Raw genomic sequence first — 27898 nt, forward strand, 5'->3', positions numbered from 1 at the left:
GGCTTGTTATAGGAGAAGGCTAGTTTAAGATTCGTATCCTCCATAACTGTGGATCTTAGGTAGAATCACCCTAATATTGCATTAGGTTTCTACCTTGCCCCCAAGTTGTCCCCCCACTCCCAGTTGTCTCTCCCAGTACTCTCTCTCCATCCTCTCCCAACTTGATCCCTCCTGTTCCCATCACCACTCACCCCCAGTCCAAGTGCAATATCTATTCCATTTCCCCTTCCCAGGGAGATCCTCCATGAGCTCTCCTTGTTACTTAGCCTCTCTGGGTCTGTGGATTGTAACATGGGAAACCTTTTTACTTTTAGGCATTTTATCATTTATATTAGTAATCAACTCCTGTGAGAAAAATCAGAGTTCTTCACAGTTACATGATAGAAAATACAATGTAAGAAAAGGGCAAGGGCAACATTAGAGTATTAAAGGCAATAGCACATGCCAACTTAGAGCGTTGGGTTGGGCAGCCATACCCTGGCCAGGGTCTGTGCTTCCAAATGTCTTGTAGCCCCATCCTAGATGATTACCACCAATCATATCACATTGCAGACTTGCACAGAGGAAGTTCTGGAAAATGAGCCACAGGAGAGAAAGCTTTGTAACAGTTATGGAAGAGGTGACACTCACATCTCTCTAAGCTGTAGGTTGTTAAACTTTTGACAACTTGTTTTACTCTATTGTCTGATGTTTGTGTATATTGAGGGTGGCAGAGGTAGGGGACAAAGGAAGAAAAAGAAACCTGCATGGTCACAGCTTTTCTGATCATAGAAGTTGTTTTCAATGCAACTGAATAGACCTGGAAAGATATGATTGAAATATTAGACTTTGCAAGACTAAGAACAACAATTTAAACAAAGCAATCAGACCACAAACATAAAGTACACTAGTAGTATACACATGGATAGTGCCCAGATATACACATTTTATGGCAGCAATGGAAAGGTTTTTAAACCAGAGTTGTTCCTTTTACAGTAATATGAAACCTGTTCAAGGAACCACTAATCCTCCTTAAAGCCCCTGGGGAAATCTGATTTGTAAACACCCTATGTCTTAGTAGTGGTTTCTATTGCTCTGATAAAACACCATGACCAAAGCAACTGGAGAAGGAAAGGTTTTATTTTATCTTATAGTTTATAGTCCATCATCCAAGGAAGCCAAGGCAGGAGCTGATGTAGAAGCCATGAAAAAGTTCTTCTTACTGGCTTGTACCTCAGAGTTTGCTCAGCCTGCTTTCACATAGCACCCAGCAGCCCAAGGCTGGTACTTCCCATAGTGAGCTCAGCCCTCCCACACCAATCGTTAATCTAGAAAATATGCTAAAGACTTGCCTGCAAACAATTCCAGTTGAGACTTTCTCTTCCCAAATGACTCTAGCTTGTGTCAACTTGACATAAATCTAGCATCACACCTAGGTATTCTGATCCACATTTTACAGATATAAATAATAGAGTTAGAAATGTGAAATAAATTTAAGATCATGCCATAACGTTTTGATGAACTAATGCTAGGTTCCTTGACTGATCTTTTATTGTATTTTCCCCCTTTATTTTATCTTGCATCTCAGAGTATGTCAGAAAACATTTCTCCGTAGGCTCATGACTGAAACGTTGAGATTGTATTTAAATTTGAAGTCTCTCTGACATCCTAGACCTTATACAGTGAGTACGGCTTTTGGTTGGGACAAACAGCTTTTGGAAATGTAGGGAAGCATTTCTAGGCCAGGACCCATATTGTAATGTCCTCTTGTTTATTTTTCTCTGTTGATGACCCAACAATTTAGAACTCATTTAGTGGTAGATTTATCCAGTGACTAATTCCTGGCAAGGCTTGAAGTGTCAAAGAGAAGGTGACTGTGGCCTAGGCACATATCATTGGTCATTTGCTCAAACAATGAAGCTAGAAGGCCAAGTACCTCCTGGATTACTCGTAAAAATGAGTTTGGAGAGAGTCAATGAGTGTTTGGGGCTTAGATCAGATTATTGCTGGTGTAGCAAAAGCAGCATGGATGACCTGGGGTGCCTTTGCTGAACAGATCATTGCAATTTGTTGATTCTTTATCCACAGTTGTTGAGTAAAATCTTAGATGTGAATAGCACCTGACAGTAGCAGTCCTGTGAAGCCTTGCCAGCTCAGCCGTACTTCAGGTGACAAAGGACATGAATACATTGCTATTTTGAGCTTCTAACTGAGCTTCTCCAAAGTACAGAGGCTTTGGTGCTCATTTTCTCGAGATCTCATATACAAAACATGCTCATTCTGTAGTACTTGACTATTAGAGATAGCAAAGAGCCCCATCTCTAATCTAATGAAGAGTTCAAGAGAACCAAGTTTTCCTTGGTTCATATATAGCAATACTACAAAGAACCAGACAGAAGTGGGAATTTATCTTAATTATTTACCTGAGTGACATTCAGTTACTGGAGGTGTACATTATTTGTAAAGAGATAAACTTAATTTGTAGGTAGTAGTCCTAGAATCTTAACATATCTTAATAATCTTAATATATATTTATATTAATATGTTTTTATATAATTTATAATAGAGTAATAATGTATAGTAACATATGGTCATTACATATAAGATTCTAGGATTGCTTAATATTTTGTGTATTACTTACTATATTACTATCAGATATACACATATATGTTATATATATGTGTGCATATATATGTCCATATATATGTATATATACACACAAATATATATATTTGTTTATTTATTTGGCAAAGGGTATGTGTGACTAGAGAGAATGTGCTGCAGTCAGTTCTCTCCTTCCATCATGGAGTCCCAGGCATCAAACTTAGTTGTCAGGTTGGGAAAGCAAGTGCCTTACCTAATAAGCCATTTCATTTGACCCTTAACCCTAGCATCTGATACATAAATTTCAGTCTTATTTTCATCTCAGAAGAACTTAGCAGCTGGCTCTTTTTGATATCGACTAACCCTCATTGGGCAGTTCTTTTTAAACTTGCCTCCTAGTTAAGTTTCCTACCTGGTTCTTAAAACAAACAAACAAAACGAATAAAAGAATATTCAAGCCAAAAGCTTGGAGTGTGCAAATCAAACATAATTTACTTTCAAATGGAACCATATCCTAGTTCCAAAATGTAACTGTCATACAGACAGGATATTAGCTAAAGAATGGTTCTCCCTAGGAGACAAGTGGGTGAGTCACTGAGACCAAAATATTAAGGTGATTCCTATACTTAAGAGTCTGTCAATTTTAAGGACCAGGGTTTCCTGACTTTGCTCCTCAGCAGGCACGAGCTCTAGAGTAAGTGAGACCTCCTTGGACTAGCTGTAGCATTTGGAGAGATAATATGGCATAAAGCCCCAGTTCTCCTTTCTTGCTGCAGAAAAGATTAGTGTGTTGGATTATTGCCTAAAAAGGTTCAGTCTTGGGTTTGCTCATTAGGCTTAGAGTTACACTTTGGAAAAATGAAGACTCAAAATTATTTTCATGGATATTCCATTGTGCATTCATCCTATGACTGATATTCTATTTGGTGACATTAAAAATTAGACAGAAAATGTTACCAATATGTCCCTTCAGTAATTATTTTTTCTTTATTTCACAAAATACATGTTGACTACACTCTTGTTCTGTGTCCCAAGTACAAACCTCAGTGCAAATTCCCAACATTATTTTCATTCTGTTTTACTTCTGCACTACTTCTGTGATTATCCCTAGTTATAGTTGCTTATCTTGAAAGTTTGTGACTGAATGGCTTAGAACTATCACCTTTCAAAACTATGTCTAAACTAACCTGCATTGAATATCTGACTTCTGTTGCGGTTTCATAACACCTTAATGAGTCTGTCTGACCTCATGAGAACATTTGATAATGAAAGTCGGGGCTCTATATAGACTGCATAATACTGTGCTCTAAGCTGTTACGAAGTTTTCAGAAGTAAAGCTGTCTGCATTCAAGGGTATTTGAAAGAAAGATAAGAAGTCTAGTGTGTGTGGAAATTATTAACGTAGAGCTAGAGGAAACAAAGTGGATTAAATTTTAAATATCTAATTTTAGACAATAAAATGAAGCTTAGAGAAAATTTAAAACTTGGCAAAGGAGCTCATGACTTCAGTATGCAGAAATAGGATCTAGCTCTGTCTATCTTTTCAGCCAGTTCTTTTTCTTCCATTTACACTGAAACCATTCAAGTTTCAGTCTGTTGGTTGCTTAATGACTCTAGCTACTTTTCAGAAGAACAGAGAGAAAGTGTTTTCAACTGAAGGTCTCTGATAAGAAAGTATCTTTATATTTGTTTTGGTAGTTTGACTTCCTAAGAGATATTTAATAGGAAAAAATATTAATCACCGACATTGGATGATAAGGTGCATGCTAGACTCATACCTGTCTCTTAGTAACCATTTACTTAATATGTCTGTACCTCTCTTTCCTTATTTGGGAAATAAAATAATTAAAGTCAGTGTTCTGAATGTTGCCAAAACTTACTATTTTGTTAGTTATTTGATAACCATTCAAAATGGTATTGTGGAAGGAAGATGAGTCTTGATACCTAAAAGGATTCAAATTCTTTTATGACCATTTCCCAGTTGTGTGCTCCTATACAGGTTGGAACATCACCCAAAAGGTGTGCCTCTCTGATTTACGAGAGCTAGAATAAGTAAATGAGGACTCTTGGCAGTGAGTGTGCTCAACTTTCTTTATTGCTTTCTTTCCTTGCCCATGTTGAGCTCAGCGTTGCTTTCACAGATAGGCTGTGTATTCACTCTCCAGCATTTCTTGTGTTGGAATCTACTCCCACATCAGCCTAAGTGAACTTTTCTTTGCGTTGAATGTTCTTTGTCCCTCCCCCTTTGTTCCCATCCTGTTTCTCTCATTCTTAGTAAATTCTCATTATGGTGATGTATCAGATGTGCCTCATGTTTCGGAGTGTCCCTGAGATGCCCTTTTGCTTGTAACTTGATGTGCTTTTATTTCTGATAAGAAGAAAAAAATTACTGATAATAGTTAATTAAAACCAGCTATTGGCAATTTATGCCTTTTCATAAACTCAATGCCATTCTTTTCATTAATAGAGACTTTTGATTTTACAGTGCAAAGGTAGGCCAGTTAAATAAAGGGCAGTTGTCGTATTTGTGTAGCTATCAAAATGAAACACAACAGAAAAACCCAGTTGACCATATCCAAAACCACAAGAGCATTATCTTCTTGCCTTACCAAAGCACTCCCTGAGAACTGAAATTCATCCTTCTCCAGCCCTCCATGTCCTTAATATTCCACTTTCCTTGGCTTTTTTTCCCCTCTGCTCTCCTCAGTTTACACTGTTCTTCTCAGAAGTAGTGAAGCTTTTCTGTCCTACTGCATAGTTCCTGGGAACTATCTAGCTTTCCCCCAACACAAGGATGGAGAATTTGGATAGATCCCTGGAAAAGACTAACTTGCTTTAGTCATATAGCAGGTAACCTGACTTTTTACTAAGCTGGCAGCACCAAGGGGAGACTATGCTTGTAACAACAGCAAAATGTTAATGGCTTGTTTCTCCTATTGTGCTGGCTCTAACTTGATGTCTGTCATCAGCAGGTGTTTTTCCACCTTCTCTTTGACAGACATGCCTGTGGTGGAGAACAGACAAGCAAATGTCTCCTTCTGTTGCTTGAGTTTCAGTACAGTGTGTTCTTTCGATGATATCTCTGAAAGGTAGTACTATGGAGGATATTAAAAAATAATGAGGATTTGGTAGGGGAAGGGAGAACCAGCCCCAGAGGAAGCTGGGGGTGTTGTGGAGAGCCCAATTCCTAATCAGATTAGAACCACAAATGTGATTCAGTTCTTACTGACATGGGAAAAGCCTTTGAGTGTGCTAGACAGAGAACATGTATCTACATTATATATTTTGAATTATTAAAACAATGCAGTCAACACTAACTTTGAAAAATACGTTAATTTTAGAAATTGAGTTTTCTAGGCCCAAAAGTAGATAGGAAAGAGATCAAAAATTTAAACAGTCATCGTGTCTGTTAAGAGTTTGCATCAAGGACACCCTCTATTTAACAAGAAGCCACACTTGCCAGAAAACTGGGTAGTCTGCCTGAAGACCTTAGCTCTCCCTGTTCCCTTCACAGACCCAAACCCTCAGACACATCCCAGTTGCAACTCTCACCCCACTCTTAATGCCTCCTGTAGATCCCACAGATCATCCCCCTTCTGACTTCACAGACATCAGCACCTAGACCTATAATCACCCCAAACTTAGATGCCTAGATGCCAGCATAAAAATTCAGTCAATAACAGTGAGGACAATATGTTACCACTGGATCAGGCCCTGGATATTTCAACATAGCCGAAGAACAAACAAAACAAAACAAACAAAAACCATCCTGTATGAAGATGGTAGAGATCTTTAAAGACGAAATGAACACATCCCTTAAAGAAAGCCAAGAAAAAACCCAAGTGAACAGTTGAAGGAAATGAATATAACTGTTCAAGACCTGAAAATGGAAATAGAAGCAGTAAAGAAAAGGCGAAGTGAAGGAATTTTGGAAATAAAAAAAATTAGAAATTTGAACAGGAACAATAGAGGCAAGCTCACCCACAGAATACCAGAGATGGATGAAAGAATCTGAGGCATTGAAGGTACAATAGAAGAAGGGAGCACATTGGTCAAGCAAAATCTTAAATCTAAAAATTTCTTGACACAAAACATCCAGGAAATCTTGAACATTATGAAAAAAAAAAAAAACCCAAATCTAAGAATAATAGGAGACACCTGGCTTGTCTGCTCCCATGAAGACACCTTATCCTGAAGCTTCCTAGAGCAGCTGAGCAGGTGACAAACCACTGCACTCGGAGCAGCAGGATTTCATGATCCCAGAAGAAGCCTGAGTCCCAGGAGCTCTTCCACCCAGGAACTCAGGATCGCAGGATCACAGGATCACAGGATCACAGGATCACAGGATCACAGGATCACAGGATCACAGAGACATCTGGACTCTGAGGAGTCATCTGACATAAGCAAGATAACTGGAAAGACAGTCTCCAGTCAGAGACAGTGAGTGCAGGCAGCACTACAGTTAACCAGATGGCGAAAGGCAAGCACAAGAATATAAGCAACAAAAACCAAAGCTACCTGGCATCATCAGAACCCAGTTCTCCCATCATAGCAAGCCCTGAATACCCCATCACACTGGAAAAGCAGAATTCAAATTTAAAATCACTTCTCATGAGGATGATAGAGGACTTTAAGAAGGACATAAACAACTCCCTTAAAGAAATACAGGAGAACACAGGTAAACAGATAGAAGCCCTTAAAGAAGAAACACAAAAATCCCTTAAAGACTTGCAAGAAAACACAACCAAACAGGTGAAGAAATTAAACAAAAACATCCAGGATCTAAAAATGGAAGTAGAAACAATAAAGAAATCTCAAAGTGAGACTACCCTGGAGATAGAAAACCTAGGAAAGAAATCAGGAGTCATGGATGTAAGCATCACCAACAGAATACAAGAGATGGAAGAGAGAATCTCATGTGCAGAAGATACCATGTAAAACATTGACATATCTGTCAAAGAAAATGCAAAATGCAAAAAGCTCCTAACCCAAAACATCCAGGAAATCCAGGACACAATGAGAAGACCAAACCTAAGGAAAATAGGTATAGATGAGAGTGAAGATTTACTGGCAACTTAAAGGGCCAGTAAATATCTTCAACAAAATTATAAAAGAAAACTTTCCTAACCTAAAGAAAGAGATGCTGATGAACATATAAGAAGCCTACAGAACTCCAAATAGACTAGACCAGAAAAGAAATACCTCCCATTACATAATAATCAAAACATCAAATGCACAAAACAAAGAAAAAATACTAAAAGCAGTAAGGGAAAAAGGTCAAGTAACATATAAAGGCAAACCTATAAGAATCACACCAGACTTCTCACCAGAGACTATAAAAGCCAGAAAATCCTAGAGTGATATCATACAGACCCTAAGAGAACACAAATGCCAGCCCAGACTACTATACCCAGCAAAACTCTCAATCACTATAGATGGAGAAACCAAGATATTCTATAACAAAACCAAATTTACACAATATCTTCCCACTAATCCAGCCCTACAAAGGATAATAGATGGAAAACTACAACACAACCTAGAAAAAGCAAGGAAGTAATCTTCTAACAAACCCAAAGGAAGATAGCAACACTAACATAATTATACCTCTAATAACTAAAATAACAGGAAGAAACAATCACTTTTCCATAATATCTCTTAACATCAATGGACTCAATTCCCCAATTAAAAAACTTAGACTAACAGACTGGATACTTAAACAGGACCCAGAATTTTGCTGCATACAGGAAACGAACCTCAGTGGCAAAGACAGACACTACTTCAGAGTAAAGGGCTGGAAAACAATTTTCCAAGCAAATGATCCCAAGAAACAAGCTGGAGTAGCCATTCTAATTTTTGAATAAAATTGACTTTCAACCAAAAGTTATCAAAAAAGATAAGGAAGGATACTTCATACTCGTCAAAGGGAAAAATCTACCAAGATGAACTCTCAATTCTGAACATCTATGCTCCAAATGCAAGAGCACCCACATTCATAAAAGAAACTTTACTAAAACTCAAAAACAAAAAAAAAAAAAAAAAAAAAAAAAAAAAAAACCCTCAAAGTTCACATGGCACCTCACACAATAATAGTGGGGGATTTTAACACCCCACTCTCAGCAATGCACAGATCATGGAAACAGAAACTAAACAGAGACACAATGTAATTAATGGAAGGTGTGAACCAAAGGGATTTAATGGATATCTATAGAACATTTCATCCTAAAACAAAAGAATATAGCTTTTTTTCAGCACCTCATGGTACCTTCTCCAAAATAGACCATATAATTGGTCACAAAGCAGGCCTCAACAGATACAAAAAGATTGAAATAATCCCTTGCATCCTATCAGATCACCATGGACTAAGGCTGATCTTCAATAATAACAAAAACAATGGAAAGCACACATACACATGGAAACTGAACAATGCTCTACTCAATGATGACTTGGTCAAGGAAGAAATAAAAAAAGAAATTAAAGACTTTTAAGAATTTGATAAAAATGAAGGCTCATCATACCAAAACTAATGGGACACAATGAAAGCAGTGCTAAGGGGAAAACTCATAGCTCTAAGTGTTTACAAAAAGAAATTGAAGAGAGCATACATTAGCAACTTGACAAAACACGTGAAAGCTCTAAAACAAAAAGAAGCAAATACACCCAAGAAGAATAGACAGAAAATAAACTCAGGGCTGAAATTAACCAAGTAGAAACAAAAAGGACTATACAAAGTATTAACAAAACCAGAAGCTGGTTCTTTGAGAAAATCAACAAGATAGATAAACCCTTAGCCAGACTAACCAGAGGGCACAGAGACAGTATCCAAATTAATAAAATTAGAACTGAAAAAAGAAGACATAACAACAGAAACTGAGGAAATTAAAAAAAATTATTAGATCCTACTACAAAAGCTTATAAACAACAAAACTGGAAAGTCTGGATGAAATGGACAATTTTCTAGATAGATACCAGGTACCAAAGTTAAATCAGGAGCAAATAAACCATCTAAACAGTCCCATAACCCCTAAAGAAATAGCAGCAGTCTTTAAAAGTCTCCCCACCAAAAAAAAAAAAAAAAAAAAAAAAAAAAAAAAAAAAAAGAAAAAAAAATAAATAAAGAAAGAAAAAAAAATAAAAAAAAAAAAATAAAAGCCCAGGACCAGATGGTTTTAGTGCAGAATTCTATCAGACCTTCAAGGAAGATCTAAACTACTTCTCTTCAAACTATCCACAAAATAGAAACAGAAGGAACACTACCCAATTCGTTCTATAAAGCTACAATCACTCTCATACCTAAACCTCACAAAGATGCAACAAAGAAAGGGAACTTCAGACCATTCTCCCTTATGAATATCGATGCAAAAAATACTCAATAAAATTCTTGCAAACCGAATTCAAGAACACATCAAAACAATTATCCATCATGATCAAGAAAGCTTTATCCCAGGAATACAGGGATGGTTCAATATTCAGAAATCCATCAATGTAATCCACTATATAAACAAACTCAAAGAAAAAAACCACATGATCATCTCACTAGATGCTGAGAAAGCATCTGACAAAATTCAACATCCCTTCATGGTAAAAGTCTTGGAAAGATCAGGAATTCAAGGCCCATACCAAAAAATAGTAAAAGCAATATACAGCAAGCCAGTAGCAACATCAAACTAAATAGAGAGAAACTTGAAGCAATCCCAAGTGGATAAAGGACCTTCACATAAAACCAGATCAGGGACTAGACAAGGCTACCCACTCTCTCCCTACCTATTCAATATAGTACTGGAAGTCCTAGCTAGACAACAAAAAGAACTCAAAGGAATACAAATAGGAAAGGAAGAAGTCAAAATATCACTATTTGCAGATGATATGCTAATATACTTAAGTGACCCTCAAACTTCCACCAGAGAACTCCTAAACCTGATAGGAAAAACTTCAGCAAAGTGGCTGGTTATAAAATCAACTCAACAAATCAGTAGCCTTCCTCTACTCGAAAGATAAACAGGCTGAAAAAGAAATTAGGGAAATGACATCTTTCACAATAGTCACAAATAATACAAAATACTTTGGTCTCTACCAAGCAAGTGAAAGATTTGTATGACAAGAACTTCAAGTCTCTGAAGAAAGAAATCGAAAAAGATCTCAGAAATGGAAAGATCTCCCATGCTCATGGATTGGCAGGATTAATATAGTAAAAATTGCCATCTTGCCAAAAGCAATCTACAAATTCAATGCAATCTCCATTAAAATCCCAACTCAATTCTTCACAGAGTTAGAAAGAGAAATTCTCAAATTCATGTGGAATAACAAAAAACCCAGGATAGTGAGAACTATTCTCAACAATAAAAGAACTTTTGGAGGAATCACCATACCTGACCTCAACCTGTACTACAGAGCAATAATGATAAAAACTGAATGGTATTGGTACAGAGACAGGCAGGAAGATCAATGGAATAGAACTGAAGATCCAGAAATGAACCCACACACCTATGGTCACTTGATCTTTGACAGAGTAGCTAAAACCATCCAGTGGAAAAAGGACAGCATTTTCAACAAGTGGTGTTGGTTCACCTAGAGGACAACATGTAGAAGAATGCAAATCGACCCATTCTTATCTCCTTGTACAAAGCTCAAGTCCAAGTGGATAAAGGACCTTCAACATAAAACCAGATGCACTGAAACTAATAGAAGAGAAGGTGGGGAAGAACCTTGAATACTTGGGCATAGGGGAAAAGTTCCTGAACAGAACACCAATGGCTTATGCTCTAAGATCAAAAATTGACAAACGGAACCTCATAAAATTGCAAAGTTTCTGTAAGGCAAAGGACACTGTCAATAGGACAAAAGGGCAAACAACATATTGGGAAAAGATTTTTACCAATCCCACATTTGATAGAGGGCTAAACCAATATATACAAAGAACTCAAGAAATTAGACTCCAGACAACCAAATAACCCTATTAAAAGTGGGATACAGAGCTAAATAAAAAATTCTCAACTGAGGAAACTTAAATGGCCGAGAAGCACCCAAAGAAATGTTCAGCATCCTTAGTCATCAGGGAAATGCAAATCAAAATAACTGTGAGATACCATTTCACACCAGTCAGAATGGCTAACATCAAAAACTCAGGTGATAGTAGATGCTGTCGAGGATGTGGAGAAAGAGGAACACTCCTCCATTGTTGGTGGGATTGCAAGCTGGTACAACCACTCTGGAAATCAGTCTGGTGGTTCCTCAGAAAATTAAACATAGCATTACCTGAGGACCCAGCTATACCACTCCTGGGCATATACCCAGAAGATGCTCCAACATATAACAAGGACATATTCTCCACTATGATCATAGCAGCCTTATTTATAATAGCCAAAAGCTGGAAAGAACCCAGATGTCCTTCAACAGAGGAATAGATACAAAAAATGTGGTACATTTATACAATGGAGTATTACTCAGCTATTAAAAATAATGAATTCCACAAATTCTTAGGTAAATATATGGAACTAGAAAATATCATCCTGAATGAGGTAACCTGTTGGGGCCCGAGCTGCCTGGCTTGGTGGCCACTGTGTTGCAGACCATTCTGCCCCAAGCTTTGGAGCTACTATGTTGCAGACTGCTCTGTGCTGCTCTGGTCCTCGGGTCAGGGCCTAGCAAGAGACACAAAGAATGGCGACAAGACAGAGGTTCTGATCAAGTCTCGTTTATTGAAGGGAAATCTGGGGTATTTATATGCTTTTGCCACATGCCTTGTAGGCGCGTGGATACCATGTGCCTTGCAGGTGTGGATATGACATAAGCCTTACAGGCGTGGGTTTTGTGGATAGCATGTGCGCCTTGCAGCTGGGGGCACTAAAGAGCAAAACAAGATATGTGGGATATCCGAGTATTATATCATCAGCTGTTGTAGGCTGTTGAAAAACAAGTCTCTTGTCAGGATATATGGCTCTCGAGATGGCTGCAAAGCTGATAGCTGCTTTCGGCTATTAGTCGGCTCCCAACAGTAACCCAGTCACAAAAGAGCACACATGGTATTCACTCACTAATAATTGGATATTAGCCCAGAAGCTCAAAATACCCAAGATTCAACTCACAGACCACATGAAACTCATGAAGAAGGAAGACCAAGTGTGGGTGCTTCTGTCCTTCTTAGATGGAGTAACAAAATACTCAAGGGTGCAAATATGGAGACAAAGTGTGGGGCAGAAACTGAAGGAGGGGCCATCTGGAGACCATTCCACCTGGGTATCCATCCCATGTGCAGTCACCAAAGGTAGATACTGATGTGGATGTCAGGAAGTGGATGCTGACAGGAACCTGATATAGCTGTCTCCTTAGAGGTCTGCCAGAGTCTGACATATTCAGAGGTGGATGCTCATAGCTAATCATTGAACTGATCAAGGGGTTCCCAATGGAGGAGTTAGAGAGAAGACTGAAGGAGCTGAAAGAGTTTGTGGCCCCATGAGGAAAGCAATGATACCAACCAACCAGAGCTCCCAGGGTCTAAACCACCAGCCTGGGAGCACATAGGGAGGGACCCATGGCTCCAGCTGTATATGTAGAAGAGGATGGCCTTGTTGAGCATATTGGGAGAGGAGATCCTTGGTCCCTTGAAGGCTGGATGCCAAGTGTGGGGGAATTTGAGGGTGGGGAGGTGGGAGTGGGGAGGTGGTTGGGGGCACATCTTCATAGAAGCAGGAGGAGGGGGGATGGGATAGGGGGTTCCTGGGTGGGTGGGTGGAGGAATGGGGTAAAGGGATAACATCTGAAATGTAAATAAAATATCCAATAAAAAATTTTAAAAAATAGGAATAGAGGAAGGTAAAGAATCCCAGATCAAAGGGCCAGAAAATATTTTCAACAAAATCATTAAAAAAAGAAATTTTAACCTTAAGTAGAAGATACCATTATAGGTACAAGACGCCTACAGAACAACAAATAGATTGGACCCAAAAAGATAGTCCTTCTGCTGCATAATTCACAAAACACTAAACCTACAGAACACTAAACATAAGGATATGAAAAACTCCAAGGGGAAAATACCAAGTAACATATGAAGGATTAGAATTACACCTAGCTTCTCAATGGTGACTCTAAAAGTCAGAAGAGCCTGATCAAATGTGTTGCAGATGCTAAGAGACCACAAATGCTAGGCCAGACTACTATACCCAACAAAACTTTCAATCATTATAGGTGGAGAAAATAAGATATTTCATGATAAATTCAAATTTAATATCTGTCAACAAATCCAGCTGTACACAAAATGCTCAAAGGACAAGTCCAAACTAAGGAGGTTAAACACACCCATGAAAACACAGGAAATCATTTAACACTAGCAAAACTATGAGAAGCACACATACACACACACACATGCTAACAACAACAACAACAACATAACAGAAATCAATATTCACCGGTCATTGATATCTCTCAATTTTCCAATAAAAAGACACAGATTAACAGAATGGATGAGAAAACAAGATCTATTCTTCTACTGCATCCAAGAAACATACCTCAATGTCACGGATAAACATTACCTCTGGATGAAGCATTGAAACAAGTATACAAATCAAATAGGCCTAAGAAGCAAGCTGGTGTAGCCATTTTAATATTTAACAAAATAGAATTCAAACCAAAACTAATCAAAAGAGATGGGGAAGGACACTTAATTCTCATCAACAAAAAAACCTACAGAGATGACATTTTAATTCTTAATATCTATGTCTCAAACACAGGGGCACCCACTTTTATAAAATAAACTCTACTGTAGCTTAGATAACACATTGACCTTTACACACTGATAGTGGTAGACTTCAGTATCACACTTGCCTATAGGCAGGTCATGGAGACAAAAACTGAACAAAAATTATGGAGCTAACAAATGTTATAAATTAAATGGGCCTAATAGATGTTCACCCAAACACAAAAGAGCATACCGTCTTCTCAGTTCCTCAGGGCACTTTCTCCACAATTTCTCCACAATTTAATCTCCAGATTAAAGCTGTGGTGCTATGATAAGATAAAACAGAAAACTTATGAACTTACAGGAACTGCACAATTCTCTGATGAATGAAAAATGGGTGAAGACAGAAAGGTAGAAATTAAACTCTTCCTAGAATTCAGTGAAAATGAATACACAGCACACCTAAACTTATGGGACCCAATGGAAGCAGTATCATGAGGGAAGTCCATAGCACTAAGTGCCTACGTAAAATAACTGGAGAGATCTCATACTGGCACCTGAAAGCTCTAGAACAAAAAGAAATAAGCATGCCCAAAAGTATTTGGTAAGCAATAATCAGATTGAGAGCTGAAATGAATCAAATAGAAACAAAGAGGAACACAAAGAATCAGTGAAACAAAAGTTGGTTCTATGAGAAAATCAGTAGGACAAACCCTTATCCAAATAAGATAAAAGGCAGAGAGAATATCCCAAAACAACTAAATTAAAAATGAAAAGACACCAAGGAAATTCAGAGAGTTTATAAGGACCTACTTAAAAAGATGTATTCTACTAAATTGGAAAATGGGCAAGTTTCTTGATACATACTACTTACCAAACTTAAATCAAAATCAGGTAAGTACTTTAAACAGACATAAACCTACTGAAATAAAACCAGTGATTAAAGTCTTCCAACCAAAAATACTCAGGGCCAGATGTTTTTAGTACAGAATTGTACCAGACTTTTAAAGAATTAGTGCCAACACTCCTCAAATTATTCCACAAAGTAGAAACAGAAGAACTACTACCCAACTTGTTTTATGAAGCCACAGTTATCCTGATACCTAAACCACATAAAGACTCAACAAAGAAAGAGAATTATAGACCAATTTAATGAACGTAGATTTAAAAGTTCTTAATAAAATATTTGCAAACTGAATCTAAGAACACATCAAAGTTTCCATCCACCATTGTCAAGTTGGCTTTAGCCTAGAGATGCAGTGATAGTTTAATATATGAAAATTAGTAAATATAATTCACCATATAAGCAAACTGAAAGAAAAAAATCCCTCATGATCATCTCATTAGATTAACTCAAACAAACAAACAACCCCCCTCTCCCAGAAACAAAACCAATAGCCCTTCTGTAGACAAATGACAAATAGACCGAAAAAGAAGTCAGGAAAACAACACCTTTAACAATAGCCTCAAATAATATAAAATATTTTGGGGGTAATTCTAACCAATTCTGGCAAAAAAAACCCTCAAGTCTTTCAAAAAAGAAATTGAAGAAACTATCCAAAGAAAAATCCCCCATGCTCATGGATCAGTAGGATTAACTTAGTGAAAATGATCATCCTACCAAGAACAAAACCAATCTACAGATTCAATGCAGTCCCCATCAGAAATCCAACACAATTCCTTACAAAACTTGAAAGGATAATTCTCAACTTCATATGAAGAAAACAAAACACCCACGATAGCTAAAATAATCCTGAACAATAAATAAACAGGTATCACCATTCCTGATTTCAAGTTGTACTACAGAGCTATAGTGATAAAAAAAAAAACAAAAAAACTATGTGGTATTGATATAAAAACAGACACACTGATCAATGGGATTTAACTGAAGACCCAGATATAAATCTACCCACATATAGACATCTGATTTTTTATTATGAAGCCATAAATACACACTAGAAATAAGAGGATGTCTTCAGCAAATGGTGCTAGTCACATTGAATATCTGCATGTAGAAGAATCAAAGTACATCCATAGTTATCCAGTCCAAGTGGATAAATATCAGCAGCATAACACTAGATATATTGAACTTGATAGACGAGAGAGTGGGAATAGCTTTGAATGAGTTGGCACAGGAGACAGCTTTCTGAACAGAACACCATTAGCACAGACACTAAGATCAACAATTAATAAATGGGACCTCGTGAAACTAAAAATGCTCTGTAAGGCAAAGGACACTGTCAGTCAGACAAAGTGGCAGGCTCCAGCATGGGAAAAGATTTTTACTGATTCCATATTTTATAGAGCACTAGCATGCAAAGAATTCAAACTTAATATTTAAAAAATCCAATTTAAAAGGGGGTACAAATCTAAAGAAGAAAGACTTCTCAATAGAGAAGTCTCAAATGATTGCAAACCACTTAAAGATATATTCAGCATCAGGGAAGATATATTTAGCCATCAGGGAAAAGCAAATGAAAACTTCCTTAAGTTTCCATATTATACCTGTTGGTGTGGTTAAGATTAGTATGGCAAGCAACAGCTCAGGCTGGCAGAGATGTGGAGCAAAGGGAACATGCCTCCATTGCTGGTGGAAATGCAAACTTGAATAGAAACTGGGAGTTAATATGGTGGTTCCTCAGAAAATTGGGAATCTATCTACCTCAAGTATATACCACTCTTGGGCATATACCCAAAGGACTCTACAGCCTACACAAGGACACTTGCTCAACTATGTTCACTGTGGCTTTATTCATGGCAGCCAGAAACTAGAAATGTCTCTCAACTAAAGAATAAAGGAAATGTGGTACATTTACCCAGTGGAATATTACTTGGTTGTTTAAAAACAAAAGTGACATCATAATATTTGCAGGCAAATGGGTGGGATTAGAAAAAAGTCATTCTGAGTGAGATGATCCAGAGCCAGAAAGACAAACATAGTGTGTACTCACTTATACATGGATGTTAGCTGGTAAATAAATGATAACCAAGCTACAATCCAAAGACATGGAGAGGTTATATAAAGAAGAGGTGTTTTTTTTGGGGGGGGGAGGCGTGCATGTGAGGAAAAAAAAGAATTTGCATCAATCTTGTAGTGATGGCTGATAACTGACATCTCTGAGGTCTTGCAGTTTATGCTGTGTAGAAGACTATCATAAAGACAAAAAGAACCTCATGCTTGTTTATTGGAGCTTCATTCGTAATTGGATAGGAATACAGAAGCTCGAGGTGAATACTTGAATCAATAAATCAATTCAACTCACTAAGCATTTGTGGATACTTAACTAGCCAAATGCTGTGTAATGTTCTGAAAATTTAAACATGCATAAGGCATGCTTCCCAACTGCCTAAGGCCCGTAGATTTGCAAAGAGGATAAGCATAAATGACTATTAAACAATTGTTACCTAGAAAGTTCTTTGGCAATGCAGACAATGGAAAATTTGTGTCTAGAAGAACCAAGAAAAGATCCCCTGAGCTTGAGTGAAGTTTTCTTAGGGCTTTCAGTGAGTGGAAATATGAGATTGAAGATGTTCATGGATGTAAGCAAGTGGCATGTGGGAGGTGACCATGCATTCAAGCTCAACTTGGGGAATGTGTATGTTTGAAAAAATAGGCAGATGCCAACTTGACATGAGTTACAAGTACCATGTGAAGAATTTAGTGTCTCCTGTGTAAAATCACCCATGTAAAATTTCAACATAAATAATGAAGAAATACCCTCTTTACTGGGATATATCAGAACTAGGGAAGGCCATAAGAAGCCACTAGTACCACAGTGTCATATTATCTGTGTTAGATCAGAATAAAGATGAACAACAGTTGCTTTTGGCTTTAGCTCTACCTTCCATCAGAACCTCATAGGGAGTCTTAATACTGCTGATGCAAGGGAAAGTCTGTAACAAGGGGTCTGATCAATATCTTCTACAAAGTTCTCCAGATGCTTCTGATGAGGAGCAAGTTTGAAAACCTTTTCTAGGACTAATAGAAATAATGTTGAAGAAAGAAAGCAGCATGATTTAATTGGGATTGCTCTTGTTGATGGTTGTACTTTTGAAGAGGCTAGGAATGGATTAACAGACGCTTATGGGTTCCCTGTTCAAGTAAAGGAGATTGTCCAAGTTATAGATGCATTACATCTCATTCATTTGGTTTTATTTGTAGCATGGTGTTGTGTAGGCCTGGGCATGATGATTCATTAAAAACAACCAGGATCCCAGAGAGGGATTGTTTAAGAGTAAATGCATGACTATCAAGCAAAGTTCTGCTCTGAACCCCACTCACAAAAACACTTATCAATCTCTCTAGAGATGAGTCTAGACAAAGAAGGGAAAACACCAAATACCTGGTATGAAATGGATGGATGGGATAAGTAGCTACCGAGACCAAGAGATTATTGAGTAGTGATGGGCAATGGTTCTGGGTATGTTTGTGGGTAAGAGGCAGGCATTACATCTTAGTGATCAGTAGGACTCACCATCTCAGCATATTGGTGTTGAGTTCCAGGGAATTCATCGTTTGCCTTCTTATTTAGGCATCCCTCATGCCAGTGAATACAGTTTTGTAGAGCCTATTTGTGGAGTCTACAGTGGCTAATCCACTCTTGCTAATCTTTCCTTGGGTGTTTGCTGCAAAGAAAAGGAGTCCAGAGAAGACAATATTTTTATGAAAGAACATGGGCCTGGGAGAGGCAAAGTGTTATATAAGACTGGATTCCAGGACACATCTCAGCAAGGGGCAAGAACCCAAAGTGCACAAAGGAGGCAGAAAAGCTATCAGAGGAGTGATCAGGGCTAATTTTTTCCATACAGGTCTGCAAGTAATAACTAAGTGTTGGAGGGGTCTTAAGGAATTTCTCATAAACAGATTTGTTTATGAGAAAAAAGTCTTCCTGGAATCAGAGTTAGCTAAATTGATGTTGCCTAAAACAGAACATGTAACAAGCAAATAAAAACAGGTAGATTTTTAACCATTGTCTTGATTTTAAAAAAGCGGGGGTTTGGAGGGGGTGTTGGCAGAGAAAGGTGTAGGTAGCACAGATACAAACAAAGCACAAAATCAGGAATTGAGAGAAACAAGGAGCCCATATAGTGCGCAGGCAATTGCAGATGACATGAGAGGAAGTTCAGAGGGAGAAACAAACTGTAGTTTGCCATGAATGGACTCGGATTCAGACTTGTGGAGTCTGTGGTGGCTGGGTAAATGTGCAGGTATATTAATCTAAAAGATAGTTGGGTCACAGTCTTGAGGTAGCAATTACCAAATTGGCCAGCACATCATTGAATGCATTTTATGTGTCATATGATACAGAAAACATTACAGAGAGAGGACAGTGCAAGAACAAAAATAGCAGAAAGATGCCTGATGGATTGACATCTGAGGAACGAAGGGGAAATGATTCTGGGGCTGCCTGGAGAGAACAGGGAGGTAGGAGGGAAAAAAAAACTGGGTAGGAGGAGTGTGGGGTGGAATTATGATCCTAGGGAAGTTCAATTGCAGGATACCAGCTGCAATCAACACAAATAGAAAGGACAGGGGAAATCCACCGAAAAATGCTTGCTAAATCTCGTGAGTTCTCACAGAACAGTGGACAGAAGCCAACTGTAATTTGGTCACAAGTAAATGGATGAGAAAGCAGACAAAGCAAGCATTGGGTGACTATTTAATGTCCTCCCCTCCTTGATTTTTACCCCTAAAAACTCTGATGTGAAGGAAAAGAAGTAGGTGAGGAAAAACCTGACAGCTAGAGGGGTTTAGAGGATGCTTTTGAAGAATGGGGCAGATAGATAGGACTTTGCTTTAGGAGTCACGTATAGTGAGCTCAAAAGACACGGATGTGGTCATTGGCCTGTGCTGTGTCTGGTATAGCAAAAGGCAACAGCCATGGTATTAAAGGTACACAGTACTTTATTCTAAATCAATCCCTTATTGTACAAATGGGGAGTCTGCTGGGTAATGGGTAATGGTGGCACGTATCTTTAAGTCCAGCATTCAGGAGGCAAAGTTCAATACCATCAGTGCTACAGAGAAACCCTGTCTCAAAACAAACAAACAAACCAAATCTCCAAATGGGGATTCATGTACTTATCATGGCTGCCTTGGGAAGTGGATCCTGCTATTATCTCCATTTTTTCTACAGGGAAACTATGATATAAGGACATTAACCAGCCTAATTTGTCTTCCTCCTATTTCATCAAGCTTATGCATTAAGCTCAGCTTCCAAAACAATATTTAAGAATATGTATCCCCAGATTTGATTGAGAGGTGGGACTTTACTTATAGATGTTGCTTCATTATCTTAAAAAGGGGAATTTCTTCAGAGAATGTGTTTCTTTGTAGTTACTTCATATCTAAAAGAGGTTAAACTCTTGCTTGACTTAGCAATACTTGACAACTGGAAGCAATACAAGAACTAGCCTTGAAAATGAGTTTAGTGGGGGAACACCAATATGAAGTTATTCTGTGGTGACAAAGCTAAAGTAGTCACAAACATTAAAATAAAATGTTGGTGAATGATACAGAGTAGAAATCACAGTAAGATGTAGGAGAGGTGGGGAGAGAAATGATGGATCTGGAATGTTAGTGAAGCAAAGACAACCCTAACCATGCCATTGGATGAAGCTTGACATTGCAGGCACTTGGTAGTAGAATACATTTGTAAGATATTGTTCATTTAATGGCTTCATCTTTTCCTGGTGTTATGGTGCCATTCAACTAACGTGGTATTTGAAAGTCTCAAAAATAATTAAGAATTTACAAACCTCTTATTTTACTGTTTTTGTTATTAACACCAGCACATGTTTCCTGATTTACATGAAGCATTTCATTTTATCATTAAAAAACAAAGCAATATAAACAAAACAAAACAAAAACTAGAAATAGCTCAATGTTATCCTTTCTTTGTAATCGAAGAAACAGGCTGGGCTAAGGTCACAGAACCTAGACAGCAGTAAAGTTTAGACCTGGATCAAATAATATGAATCCATCCTCCGTGCTGCACATTAGACTGTCCTAATCTCTCCACTTCCTTCAGAGTTTCTCTGGAGCTACCATGTCTAAGAATGAGACAATTATCAATTAAAAACTTCAGTCTCTATATTCTCCTAGTATTTGGGAATTGGCTTGTCAGAATCAATATTGGGAAAATTTGAACCAAGTTTTTTTTTTATTTTAAACAGTTAAAATGTATCTCATCGAAAGCAGAAAAGCTCCCCCTTTTAATTTAACCTTGCTGACTAGATTGTTAAACACATTTCTTTAACATTTAATGTTAAAGGGTTATGAATATCCTTGTACATAGCTTCTATTCTAGATGTTTGTAGGCTGATGTTATACCAGAGAAACTCTTGATTAGCCATTAAGCAAGGCTCTTGAGACTGGGAGCATGTGTGTGATTTTATCTATCTTTCCGATGCCGTGCTCACTGCTGGGGTACAGAAATATAGATAGTATTCCACTGCTGTCATCTGGTTGAGCTAATAATCTGGGTGAAGGCCAGCAGTAAGAAACAGACACAAACAGTGACCTTGGTCAGCTCTCATCTAGAAACTTAAAAAACAGACAGACAATTAAAAATACCATTGCTCTTCCCGAGGCCTCCTGTTTCTGCAGCAGGGCTATGGAAAGCTGGTGCGGACACTCTGGAGCAGAGTACAGCAGCTCCGTACCAGCAGGAGTCCTGAACTGCCTCCCTGACCCCTGCTTTTATTTTTCTCAATCCACACCAAAAGCTATAAAATATATATTCAAGCCGGTTCAAACCTCTATTAAATTAATCTCTTCTGAATTTGATATTAAAATCGAATGGGAGTTCTTAAGTAGAAGATTTGCTCTAAACATTAACCCAAAGGCAGGAATCTCCTACGAGTTCAGATGGGATGAAATTACCCAATGGCCCCTAGATGTTTGTTCTCTGGAAATTTCTGAAATGGAAGTTTATACCCTTTTGGATTCTTGAACAAATGTCTCCATTTTTCTGCATTATGTGGGCCATTTGTTAATGGGACATTTACACATTCAAAGTGCTAGTGAATGTCTACTTGGCTTTGTTTTTGTTAAAGTCTTACTTTCCTAATAATTTTTCTTCCCCTACAGGCTCAGTTTGAACTCAAGACATTTCACATCCGGGGTGAGCATGCATTAGTAACAGCAAGACTTGAAGAAACCGTTGAAAATCTCAAGCAGCAGTTAGAAAAGCGCCAGGGAGGATGTGAGGAGATGAGAGATGTATGTGTTTCCACGGATGATGACTACTCTCCAAAGGTCTTCAGAAACGTATGCATCCAGACAGACAGAGAGACCTTCCTCAAGCCCTGTGATGCTGAAAGCAAAACAACCAGAAGCAGCCAGATAGTACCCAAGAAGCTGAACATCTCCTTAACCCAGCTCTCTCCCTCAAAAGACAGCAAAGACCTCCATGCCGCACTCCAGACAAGAGAAGGCATCTCTTCATCAAGTCAGCAGAAGTTATCCCCTCCAGCCCCTCCCACACCACCACCTCTCCCTCTGCCTCCCATCCCTCCCCCTCCGCCTCTCCCACCTGGACTTGGACCTTTGCCACCAGCACCACCCATATCACCTGTGAGTGCTGGGTCACCACTGCCACCTCCGCCACCTCCTCCTCCACCTCCCTTGCCTCCAAGTGCTGGACCACCCCCACCTCCTCCTCCACCACCACTTCCTAATGTCCTGGCTCTTCCTAACAGTGGAGGTCCTCCTCTTCCTCCTCCTCCTCCTCCTCCCCCACCAGGACTTGCACCCCCACCTCCTCCTGGACTGTCCTTTGGACTCAGCTCTTCTTCCAGCCAGTGTCCTCGTAAACCAGCCATTGAGCCCAGCTGTCCCATGAAGCCTTTGTATTGGACTAGAATACAAATAAATGATAAGAGGTAAGCTCTCCCTTGACTCTCCATCAGTTACAAATTCAGAGGATTATTTCCAAGTCATGCTTTATTATGGACAGTTCAGTATTTACATTAGGTAGCACCCATTCTCAAATATAATATGATGACTGCGTTGGATACACAAGCTTAGAGCATCTGGGGGAGATTGTCTTTGCTAGGTCCTCTAGGACAAGGAATGTGTCCAGGATCAGATTCCTCTGCAAGGTAAATGTTCCATCTCATGGACTAGAGAAGAGTTCAGGTCTAACTGAACTAGGGCCCTCTCTAACACCATTGTATTATTAGTTGAGCAATTATAAAGAAACTGGAGCAGAGTCTGTATTGTTGGTTCACTGAGGATTCCTATAGTATTTTTTATTATATCCTTTCTTAATTTTTGATAATCGGCCTTGTGGTCTTGTGTTGGTCATTTTTTTTTTTTTTCAATCACTATGATGAGTACCTGAGAAAAATGTGAAGAATTTATTTTGGCCTGTGGTCTCAGATTTCAGTCTATCATGGCAATGAGGATGTGGCATAGTGGGGTAGCTCATCTCTTGGCCAGGAAAGAGAAAAACAGAATATACCATCTGGGCTATGAGTCCATGATGTACTCATATTCAGGGCTGATCTTCCCACCCTTGGCTACTTCTCCCTGGCAGTGTCCCTATAGACATATTCAAAGGTACGCTTCATTAGTTTCTTAGAGGCTTCTTGGTGCATCTGTGTATTTAGCAGTTATGTATGCTTTCTATTATTCATGAAAATACCAAGACTTGGCTTAGTTATTCATTGTTTAGATCAGAAGAGAGTCTTAAATTATACCCACCCCACTTTTGAACTCTGGTTCATAAGATTTCTTTTACATTTGTATTCCTTATTGGCCTTCAGAGAAAATACCCACATCCAGCTAACTGACATGGAGAGTACTTTCATTTGTATATGTTATTGAGCTGGGTCTATAAGGCGGAAAGTCATGCTGACTTGGAAACTTCGGTACAAGAAAAGTTACAGTTGAATTTCTTGCTTCATTTCTGAATCTCTCAAAAGGACGATGAGAAAGATATTGCCTCATTTCTGGCCACTTTCTAGTTTTGAAATTTATTTGTTTGCGAAAAATGTATAATAATTACAACATTAATTTTAAAACTACATTTCTAAGGTTATTATTCCCCAATTCAGGATTTTTAGGCTTATGTAAAATTTTGCTTAGAGAAGGGAAGATAATGAAACAAAATAACATATAGTTCACAATTACAAAAAGTTGAAAATGAAAACACGGAAACTAATAGCTGGGGAAATACCACCAGACTAAGCATGTGATGAACCAACCTCTGCTATATTTCATACTGTCTCCAGTATTCTTGCCAAAAAATAAGGGTCAAGAGTTGACATGTGGAAATTTCTAGATATATTGATGTAATTCTGATAAAAGTGCAGTATAATTTCCCAAATGAAATTTTTTTTTATAAACGAGATGATCCTAAAATAGTTCCCACAACTAACACTCAAGTGCTATATCCCATCTCTCCTTTGAGACTGGATATTTCCTAAGAGATGATTTCCCAGAACATTTGATTCCTGGTACTTGATTTGTACTCCCAAGCTATTGCACCGTCGCCTTGCAGTGATGGATCCCACCTGTGAGCCCTAGACCAGCGTGTCCCCACACCACATGTGACTGTCTCACACCTGTTTCTCACTTGCATGCCTCACTCCATCCTCCAAGAGACTTCATGAGCACCACAGACATAGCATCATAAAACTGAGCTCTGGGAGGACAGGCCCTTCATCTGCTGTTAAAGGAAGGGTAAATGTGATTTGGAGGAACTCACTGATTTTTTTTTTTCTTTCCTCCTGTGATTTCCCACTTTTTAAAATGGAAAACAGTCAAATGCTCACGCTTTCATTAGTTACCCTGGTTAAGCTAGTTCTTCAAACATTGTAAACCTAGCGTTTCACTTTGAAATCAAATGAAAAGTAAATGAACAGGACATGAGAACGGAGTGACTGGAGGGATGTGGCAGCCTTGTCCCCTCTGTGATGTGGTAAGACCTCAGTAGTCTCCTCCTGCTAGCATAACACACTCAGGCTCTGTCACCAAGGCTCCCTCAAAAAAAGTTTTATACCTCCCAGCACAACCGCTTTGAGCATGAAAATCATGACTTGGTACCAAATCATTTAATAGTATGACAGATATGTTTATTATATGTAAAGGAGGCTATATCTTTATGTTATATAAAGGCATCTTTATTTTAGTTTTAATTGAAACAAAAATATATAGTGAAACAAAGGTATATACTGTTGGGTGACATGGCCATGCCGTGCTTGTATATTTGAAAAGTCAATGTAGAAGAAATTTAATTTTTTTCCTGTGACATTAATAGTAACTTGATAAAGCATTTCAATTTTACCCATTTGAAGAAAAGAAACAACATATTCCAAATGAGGGCATGTATAGAGAAGCCTGTATACCCCAACTCTTAGAGGTAGCTCTGACATACTTCATTTCTCTACTTCATAACAGAATGAACTTTCTCTAGAGACTAAAATACAAACTCCCCATGGATACTTCAGTTGGAATCACCCTGGGGTGCCAATGCAAGGTGAAATTGTATGGTTTTGTGTGGTAATGTCATCTCTGGTGGAATGCTGTCAATGGGTACCTCACGTGGGCAGCTGACCAGTCATGGTTTGAAGCCCCTGGCCTGAGATGACCTGATTTCATCCTGAAGATTACATTTAAAATCCTCAGAGAGAGAGAGAGAGTCACATCTTTACTGTTCCACTTGCAATCTTTTGAAGACTTACTTTAGGCCTGTGAGGTGGCTTTACAGAGTAGGATGTATGCAGTCAAGCCTGGTGACTTAAAGTTGATTCCATGGGTCCTGGTGGTGGAAGGACAGAACTGACATTGTCCTCTGACCTGTACATGCATGCCATAACATGCATATCCATTCTTCACACACACATGCATATACGTATACACACTAGGAATAAGTAAAATATAATACACTTTTAGAAGGAATGACCTTGCCCGTGTATGGAATTACTTATCCCGTCACTCTCTCTGTAATGCCATTTTTGCCTGCTAGGGATGCTATGGTTGAGAGAGAAGCAGTTTACATGGTCCAAACCTCACCTCCAAAAGTTCTAGTCCTAAGGGACTTCTCCAGAGCTCTTTTACTGAACTAATGACCATCATATTTTTTGGATGTTTACGTGAAGATGTGGGTTAAAATATCCTGTTTTTGACTTCCAATATGTGTAACATGAAAAGCTTCTATCCCAGCTTTACCAGGGTTTTGTATTTTTTTAAAAGTGAACTAGAGAAAGATTTCCTTGTATTATACTCTTTCCTGCTTTGTTTCCTACAGTTAACTTGATGCTTTCTTTTTCAAGCCAAGACGCCACACCAACTTTATGGGACTCCTTAGAAGAACCTCATATTAAGGACACCAGTGAATTTGAATATTTATTCTCCAAGGACACAACTCAGCAGAAGAAAAAACCCCTATCAGAGGCCTATGAGAAGAAGAACAAAGTCAAAAAGGTACTGTACAATCATTATTATAATCAAATACACGTTGGAATCCACTACATCCTGCTAGTTGGTGCCTTCTCCCCAGAAAGTGATCCGAGTCTTGAATGACAAAAGGACCCAATTAGTTTAAGAAATCTAGAATTGCTGCTTTGGCTTTCTATTCTGAATTTTTAAATATTCTGACCTGTTGTCTTAGCTTGGGTTACTACTGCTGTGGTGAAACACCGTGACAAAGACTTGGGGAGGAAAGTGTTTATTATGTATATGCTTCCTTATCACAGTCCATCACTAAAGGAAGTCAGGACAGGCTCTCAAACAGGGCAGGAGCTGATACAGAGGCTATGGAGGAGTACTGCTTGCAACTTGCTCCTCACGGCTGGCTTGCTCAGCCTGCTTTCTGAGGACCACTGGCCTGGCATGGCCTCACCCACAATTGACTGTGCCCTCCTACATGGATAACCAATTAAGAAAATGCCCTATACACTTGCCTGCTGCTGGATCTTATAGAAGCATCTTCTTAATTGAATTACCCTTCTCTCCAATGACCCTAGCTTGTGTCAAGTTGGTATAAAACTAGCCAGCACAATCAGAGTCATTAATTCTATTGAAAAGTGTGTGCAAATTGCTGTTAGTGAAAGTGGTTTGTGTTCCACCCCCCCAAAATGTGGTCTCATAGGCCTATGGTGATTGCTCACACAGTTGGTAAAGTGCCTTGTCACTAAGGACATAAGGATTAAAGCCAGGTGTAGCAGACTGAGTGCCTGTAGTATCAGCATTGAAAAAAACAGATAGGAGGGTCCCTAGGGCTTGCTGACCAGCCAGTGTTGAGAACTCTAAATTTAGTGAGACAGTCTGTAATTGAAGACACTCAACCTCTGGCCTCCAAATGCACATGTGCAAGGTTACACAAGCACTTACTCACATATACATAAACATGTACACATACATGTAAGTATATCTCATTCATTTTTTTAATTCATAGACCGAATTAGAGTCTATGATACAGGGCTTTGTACTAGGGATAACATGTAGCCATTTAAATGCTAACAATTAAGCAAAATGGAATGTTCAGTCTTTTAACTACACTAGGTACTTTTCCTCAGTAGCTACTAAATATGGTTACACAGTAAGTTCTATTGGACAGCTCTTTGTAAATATTAGCAATACGTGAGATGGGGAGAAACTAACCCTAAAATGGTCATTGGCCTGTGGAGCTTAGC

At 38.6% G+C, this 27898-nt stretch overlaps 1 protein-coding gene across 4 annotated transcripts in view; it reads left to right on the forward strand.

Moving 5' to 3' along the window:
• Positions 1–27898, forward strand: part of Fmn1 (formin 1) — a 381486-nt gene that overhangs the window by 177308 nt on the left and 176280 nt on the right. For all 4 annotated transcript variants that reach the window (XM_076929458.1, XM_076929459.1, XM_034494159.2 and 1 more), the window contains 2 exons: positions 22347–23140; positions 26537–26687. In XM_076929458.1, the coding sequence (XP_076785573.1) occupies positions 22347–23140; positions 26537–26687 (945 nt within the window). The remainder of the gene's footprint in view (positions 1–22346; positions 23141–26536; positions 26688–27898) is intronic.

The sequence above is a fragment of the Arvicanthis niloticus genome, chromosome 2, assembly GCF_011762505.2.
Source record: "Arvicanthis niloticus isolate mArvNil1 chromosome 2, mArvNil1.pat.X, whole genome shotgun sequence".
Taxonomy (NCBI): Eukaryota; Metazoa; Chordata; class Mammalia; order Rodentia; family Muridae; genus Arvicanthis; species Arvicanthis niloticus.